General features: G+C 40.0%; 1 protein-coding gene across 1 annotated transcript in view; it reads left to right on the top strand.

The window, feature by feature from the left end:
- Positions 1–8,729, top strand: part of eml4 (EMAP like 4) — an 87,580-nt gene that overhangs the window by 67,204 nt on the left and 11,647 nt on the right. The window contains 3 exon segments of the mRNA XM_079532409.1: positions 4,159–4,290; positions 6,952–7,019; positions 7,842–7,930. Of these exon segments, the coding sequence (XP_079388535.1) occupies positions 4,159–4,290; positions 6,952–7,019; positions 7,842–7,930 (289 nt within the window).

An 8,729-nucleotide genomic window follows, 5' to 3' on the forward strand; every position in this document is an offset into this window, starting at 1 on the left:
ACCTTACTGTACCTTACTGTACACTGTACCTTACTGTACACTGTACCTTACTGTACCTTACTGTACACTGTACCTTACTGTACACTGTACCTTACTGTACACTGTACCTCACTGTACCTTACTGTACACTGTACCTTACTGTACACTGTACCTTACTGTACCTTACTGTACACTGTACCTTACTGTACACTGTACCTTACTGTACCTTACTGTACACTGTACCTTACTGTACACTGTACCTTACTGTACCTTACTGTACACTGTACCTTACTGTACACTGTACCTTACTGTACCTTACTGTACACTGTACCTTACTGTACACTGTACCTTACTGTACACTGTACCTCACTGTACCTTACTGTACACTGTACCTTACTGTACACTGTACCTCACTGTACCTTACTGTACACTGTACCTTACTGTACACTGTACCTTACTGTACCTTACTGTACACTGTACCTTACTGTACACTGTACCTTACTGTACCTTACTGTACACTGTACCTTACTGTACACTGTACCTTACTGTACCTTACTGTACACTGTACCTTACTGTACACTGTACCTTACTGTACCTTACTGTACACTGTACCTTACTGTACACTGTACCTTACTGTACACTGTACCTTACTGTACCTTACTGTACACTGTACCTTACTGTACACTGTACCTCACTGTACCTTACTGTACACTGTACCTTACTGTACACTGTACCTTACTGTACACTGTACCTTACTGTACCTTACTGTACACTGTACCTTACTGTACACTGTACCTTACTGTACACTGTACCTTACTGTACACTGTACCTTACTGTACCTTACTGTACACTGTACCTTACTGTACACTGTACCTTACTGTACACTGTACCTTACTGTACACTGTACCTTACTGTACCTTACTGTACACTGTACCTTACTGTACACTGTACCTTACTGTACCTTACTGTACACTGTACACTGTACCTCACTGTACCTTACTGTACACTGTACCTTACTGTACACTGTACCTTACTGTACCTTACTGTACACTGCACCTTACTGTACCTTACTGTACACTGCACCTTACTGTACCTTACTGTACACTGTACCTTACTGTACACTGTACCTTACTGTACACCTTACTGTACACTGTACCTTACTGTACACTGTACCTTACTGTACACGTACCTTACTGTACACTGTACCTTACTGTACACTGTACCTTACTGTACACTGTACCTTACTGTACCTTACTGTACACTGCACCTTACTGTACCTTACTGTACACTGTACCTTACTGTACACTGTACCTTACTGTACCTTACTGTACACTGCACCTTACTGTACCTTACTGTACACTGTACCTTACTGTACACTGTACCTTACTGTACCTTACTGTACACTGTACCTTACTGTACCTTACTGTACACTGTACCTTACTGTACCTTACTGTACACTGTACCTTACTGTACACTGTACCTTACTGTACACCTTACTGTACACTGTACCTTACTGTACACGTACCTTACTGTACACTGTACCTTACTGTACACCTTAATGTACACTGTACCTTACTGTACACTGTACCTTACTGTACACGTACCTTACTGTACACTGTACCTTACTGTACACTGTACCTTACTGTACACTGTACTGTACATTACTGCACTGTGGCTCAGGAGGTAGAGCAGGTCGTCCAATGATCCATGGGTCGGCGGTTCGAATCCCGGCTCCTCCTGTCTACATGTCGAAGTGTCCTTGGGCAAGACACTGAACCCCAAATTGCTCCCGATGTGCTGGTTGGTACCTTGCATGGCTTCCGCCGCCATCGGTGTATGAATGTGTGTATGAATGGGTGAATGTAATGCACATCTATGTAAAGGTGTGTGAATGTGTGTGTGAATGGGTGAATGTAATGCACATCTATGTAAAGGTGTGTGTGAATGGGTGAATGCACATCTATGTAAAGCGCCTTGGATAAAGGCGCTATATAAATGCACCATTTACCATTTGCACTGTTGACCTCCTCGACTAAAACTAAGACGCAAAATGTTCGTCGACTACATTTTTTCACGGACGAAAACTAAATGGAGACTAAATGGAGACTAAGCTACGACTAAAACTGAGACTAAATATCACTGTGTGAAAAGAGGAGTTAACGGGCAATTATGGGCACTGTATTTTGTTTTATTTTAGTAAACCTCAAGTTTAGCAGCATATAGCAGTTAATATACGGTAATATACAGTTAATATACGGTAATATACAGTTAATATACGGTAATATACAGTTAATATACGGTAATATACAGTTAATATACGGTAATATACAGTTAATATACGGTAATATACAGTTAATATACGGTAATATGCAGTTAATATACGGTAATATACAGTTAATATACGGTAATATACAGTTAATATACGGTAATATGCAGTTAATATACGGTAATATACAGTTAATATACGGTAATATACAGTTAATATACGGTAATATACAGTTAATATACGGTAATATACAGTTAATATACGGTAATATACAGTTAATATACGGTAATATACAGTTAATATACGGTAATATACAGTTAATATACGGTAATATACAGGTGTGATGGTATAATTCGGGAGTTTATGGGAGTTTGTTGGAAAGTTTAACGGGAGTTTCCTGTAACATACACATCCGTATTCCATGCTTTTTGTGTATATTGACAATTTCGTCAACAAATAAAAACGAGACTAAAATGTTAGGAAGGGACTAGTGGACAAGAGATCCACTAGGAAGGGACTAGTGGACAAGAGATCCACTAGGAAGGGACTAGTGGACAAGAGATCCAGTACGAGTCATTTTACACTTGGTCGCATGCTGAAAATAGCCGATCTACAAGCTCACGCGTTGTGAGCTTTGTGAAAGCAAAGTCATTACGACGGCATCAAGACCCGCCAAAATACATTTTTGTCGACTAAATCAACTGTAGATTTAGTCAACTAAAATCCTATGATATTTAGTCGACTAAAACTAGACTAGTTTAGACTAAATATCTATTTTCACTAAACTAAGTGAAAGCTATTGAAGAGACTATGACTGAAACTAAAATGAAAATTCAGGTCAACCCGGGACCGAATATAGGGCTAGACATGTCATATAACACAGCGCCGTCTAAGAGAAGAGTTACGACATTGAGGGGGCAGAAAATAGATCTACATCTAATAATAATACATCTAATAGAAGAGTTACGACATTGAGGGGGCAGAAAATAGATGTACATCTAATAATAATACATCTAATAGAAGAGTTACGACATTGAGGGGGCAGAAAATAGATGTACATCTAATAATAATACATCTAATAGAAGAGTTACGACATTGAGGGGGCAGAAAATAGATCTACATCTAATAATAATACATCTAATAGAAGAGTTACGACATTGAGGGGGCAGAAAATAGATCTACATCTAATAATAATACATCTAATAGAAGAGTTACGACATTGAGGGGGCAGAAAATAGATCTACATCTAATAATAATACATCTAATAGAAGAGTTAGGACATTGAGGGGGCAGAAACTGAGCGCTGTTCATGCAGCCTGAACTGAGATAAGCTGGAGTTGGAAATGCATTGTTTTCTACTGGGTACAGTTAGTTGCGAACGCAGTGAGCACTAACTATGAGACCTAGCAGAACATGTCTGTGTGTGTGTGTGTGTGTCTGTCTGTGTGTCACGCTGTAACACCACCCGTCCGCCACCAGACGGCGCAGCTGTATCACACACAAAACACACACACACACACACACACACACACAAAACTTAACTTAAAAAAAAAAAAAAATTATAAAAAAAAAAAATTATAAACACACACATACACACACTAAAAAATAACTAACTTAAAAAAACTTAACTTAAAAAACAAATCTTAAAAAAACACTTAAAAAAAGAAAGAGAACTTAAAAAAAACCTTAAAAAAGCTAATTGTTGTTATTGCAATTTACGAGGTGCGTTCGCTTCCCGCGTTTGCGCGTCTTACTTGTAGTTCTTAGGGTGGTTGTGTTCCATTGTGTCCATGTCCGGCGGTCTATTAGATCCAGATAGTAGTTATTAGGGTGGTTGTGTTCCATTGTGTCCATGTCCGGCGGTCTATTAGATCCAGATAGTAGTTCTTAGGGTGGTTGTGTTCCATCCACAGGGCCACACGGACGAGCTGTGGGGTCTGGCCTCTCACCCCTTCAGGGAGATGTTCCTGACGTGCGCTCAGGACAGGATGGTGTGTCTGTGGAACGCACACACGCACAGCCTGGAGTGGAGCCGCATGCTAGAGGTATGACGCAACGCAACGCAACGCAACGCAACGCAACGCACGCACGTACTACCTGATTCTACAAAATGTCTTCCCTATTATATAATAATGTTACCTAATGTATACTGTCATGATTAATAATATGTTTTTTTCTTTGCACTGGAGCTTTTTATAATATATATATATATATATATATATATATATATATATATACTGTTTATTCTCATTTATTTGAGAGTACCTGTCACCTTAAAGGAGAATTCCATGCTAGAAGGCTTTCTTACCTTTCTTACCTTTCTTTGTAGTCGTTACGTCCCCACCAAAGAGGTCCAGGTGTTTTTGTGCAAAAACTCCTTATTGGCTATTTCCCCTACCATAAGCCCTCAATGAATTGCATTGAATTGAATGGGAATTGAATGGGGCTATGGGGTGTTGTGCTAATTTGCTTATTTCCATCGAAATAAGTAGTAAAGTGTGCCGATTGGGATATTATTTACATTATGAAGAGGGGGGCCACGCAGTAAAAGTAAATTAATCCACAAAACTAACGTAATTTGTATTGTTGACCTATTTCTAAAATATTAGCGCAACTTTCGTTCATTTTTGACCCCTCTATCACACAGAACTATGTGTTTTGTGTCCATATCACTACGCCCAAAAAATAGTTCCATGTGATAGAGGGGTCAAAGTTGAACGTAATATTTTAGAAATAGGTCAACAATACAAATGCCGTTAGTTTTGTGGATGCATTTACTTTTACTGCGTGCCCCCCCCCCCCCCCCCCCCCCCCCCACACACACACAAATGACCGGTACTACTTAATATTTCACCAAAACCAGAGAAGAACTCCCACCACGGGACTCGGGCAATCAATCAATACAGTTGCAACCACTATATTAATGGCAAGTATTTCATACAACTTAAGTTAAAACAATCTGAACTATCCCTTTAAGTGGGTGATGTAATTTCTTGGTTTGACCAGATAGGCTTACCATTAGGTCAGACAGCCTACAAAAAGGATGCTTTTCTCTCTCTCTCTCTCTCTCTCTCTCTCTCTCTCTCTCTCTCTGTGTGTCTCTCTCTCTCTGTGTCCTCATTCACAACAGCGTTTACGCTCATAAAGTGACGTTACGTGAGCGGAGCGTGAGCGGACAGGCATTTACGTGGATTCCCACATTACGTGGGAATTCATGAACTTGAACGTGAACTTGACGGTGACGTTGGATTGTCGGAATCTCCACTAAAAGCTGCGCCAGCTCAGAGGGTCGTGTACTGCTTGCGTAGATTTATTCAGAAGGCTTTAGTCTTCATGCTGAATCAATTAAAAGTCCCCAAATCTCATATAAAATATGTAGGCATGTGTCCAAAACATTGGTCAGCACATAAAAAAATTATAGCTTATATAAAAGCCAAGTATCACTTGTATGCCTAAATGCATGCATTCTAGAGGCAGGTTAGCCTCTAGTTATTTATTAGGTTATTTCTAGCATGCGCGATTGCGCTGCTCACTTGACAGCTTTCTACTCGCAGTGCAACGCGTTGTGAGCTTGTAGATCGGCAGCATGCTGCCGCTGAACAGTCCAATCTGATTAGCCCTATAAAAAAATAGAAGTCCACATTATTGCATCAGCGCGTGCAATTCGGCCAGTCATAGTTTTAAGCCAGCTCACCTTAACAGTGAGCACCTTAATTAATTATAATATGGGCAACTGTAGTAGGTTGTAGGCTACTACATTGATCTCATCATGAGATCAATCAAGTTTGGTGCCAAATGTCCCGCGAATCATTTTAATATGACGACATCATGAAATTAACCTGCACTTAGGCTGACAAAGAGGATCTGACAAAGAGGATATAGGCTACCCACCGCATATGGTTGAAAATGTATATGCCTACGTGTCCATGATCAGAACAAATCCATTCTCCACATTGCATTCAGACAGACAGATGACAGTGAGATGATATTGATCCCCGCATGAATCAATGCAGCTCTGATAAAAAAAATCGGATATATATTTTACCTCTAGGCGAGTGTGCAATTGTTCTTTCTTTTTTTTATAACCCTGCAGTGCATTCATCAGTAAGGGCTTTTATCATTGCCGAGTTGTAATATAGCATTTGGTCGTGTGGTGAACAGTAGCCTACAAATTAACTTCTTTCTCATTATGTGAAAGTAACTGTAACATCAGTTAACTTATTAACGTTCTGACATTTTTAACAAGGAGTGAAGCAATGCGTGCCAAGTTGGCAAGTTTCGTTATTATAATACATATAACTCGCGCTGTTTGCTTGAAGATCTGTCCGTGCAGAGACCCGCCTGTCAAAATGAACTGCTCTACAAGCTCATCGCGGCTGTTGTATATAATTTAAAACTTGGGAATCCTCTGTGCAGTCTATGATGACGTATTTCGATATTTCCTGTTGCCTTATATGGTCGTGGATGTTCCATCAAACCAGGCGACACCAGGCGAATCGCTTGGAAAAAATGCGGAAAGGATACACTCGGCGATACGCACAAATGAAGTGATTACACCTGGTTCCCTGAATAACACGGGACTTAACCGTAGCGTGATCGGACGGATTTTCCGCTATCTATACGCATGACCTTTACGCTTCCGTTACACTGTGGCGTATTTCTCCTTTGTGAATGAGGACCTGTGTCTCTATGTCTCTCTCTCTCAGGAACATGGCCACTGTGCAGACTTCCACCCCAGCGGAGCGGTGGTTGCCATAGGAACGCACTCAGGAAAGTAAGCATTGTATCCATAGGATGGTGTTATGTGTTGTATTGTATCCATAGGATGGTGTTATGTATTGTATTGTATCCATAGGATGGTGTTATGTATTGTATTGTATCCATAGGATGGTGTTATGTATTGTATTGTATCCATAGGATGGTGTTATGTATTGTATTGTATCCATAGGATGGTAATACAGTATTGTATTGTATTCATAGGATGGTATTACAGTATTACAGTATTGCTTAATGTAAATCGCTCTGGATTAAGAGCGTCTGCTAAATGCCTAAATTGTAAATTGTAAATTGTAAATTGTATTGTATTGTATCCATAGGATGGTAATACAGTATTGTATTGTATTCATAGGATGGTATTACAGTATTGTATTGTATTCATAGGATGGTATTACAGTATTGTATTGTATTCATAGGATGGTATTACAGTATTGTATTGTATTCATAGGATGGTATTACAGTATTGTATTGTATTCATAGGATGGTATTACAGTATTGTATTGTATTCGTAGGATGGTATTACAGTATTTTATTCATAGGATGGTATTACAGTATTGTATTCATAGGATGGTATTACAGTTTTGCACTCCGTCCGTGTGTGTGCGTGCGTGCGTGCGTGCGTGCGTGCCATCCAGGGCGTACACAGGTGGTATTGTGTGTATTATTTAAGGTGGTATTGTGTGTATTTAAGGTGGTATTGTGTGTATTTAAGGTGGTATTGTGTGTATTTAAAGTGGTATTGTGTGTATTATTTAAGGTGGTATTGTGTGTATTTAAGGTGGTATTGTGTGTATTTAAGGTGGTATTGTGTGTATTTAAGGTGGTATTGTGTGGATGCAGAGAACAGGGATCTTGTGGCCATTCACACTGATGGCAACGAACAGCTGTCAGTCATGAGGTTCTCTATAGGTGAGGACACGCGCACGCACACACACACACACATACACACGTGCACGCACGCACACACACACACATACACACGTATACACACACACACACGCACACACACACATACATACACACGTACACACACACACACACACACAAAGTACGGGTCCGGAATTCTAAATTTACTCTAGTAAAAGTGCAAAGGTTATTGGCACCGAAATGCACTTAAAGGGACAGTTCACAATATTTGAACTTAAGCTGTATGAAATACTTGCCATTAATACAGTTGCAACTGTATTAATTGATTGCCCCGAGTCCCGTGGTGGGAGTTCTGCTCTGGTTTTGGGGAAATATTAAGTAGTTCCGGTCATTTTGTGTGGGGGGGGGTGGGGGTGGGGGTGGGGGGGCCACGCAGTAAAAGTAAATTAATCCACAATCCTAACGTCATTTGTATTGTTGACCTATTTCTAAAATATTAGCGCAACTTTCGTTCAACTTTGACCTCTCTATCACATTTTTTGGGCGTAGTGATATGGACACAAAACACATAGTTCTGTGTGATAGAGGGTCAAACATGAACACATAGTTCCGTGTGATAGAGAGGTCAAACACATAGTTCTGTGTGATAGAGGGGTCAAACATGAACACATAGTTCCGTGTGATAGAGAGGTCAAACACATAGTTCTGTGTGATAGAGGGGTCAAACATGAACACATAGTTCCGTGTGATAGAGAGGTCAAACACATAGTTCTGTGTGATAGAGGGGTCAAACATGAACACATAGTTCCGTGTGATAGAGAGGTCAAACACATAGTTCTGT

This window comes from Electrona antarctica (assembly GCF_951216825.1).
Source record: "Electrona antarctica genome assembly, contig: SUPER_10_unloc_1, whole genome shotgun sequence".
In the NCBI taxonomy this organism is placed as follows: domain Eukaryota; kingdom Metazoa; phylum Chordata; class Actinopteri; order Myctophiformes; family Myctophidae; genus Electrona; species Electrona antarctica.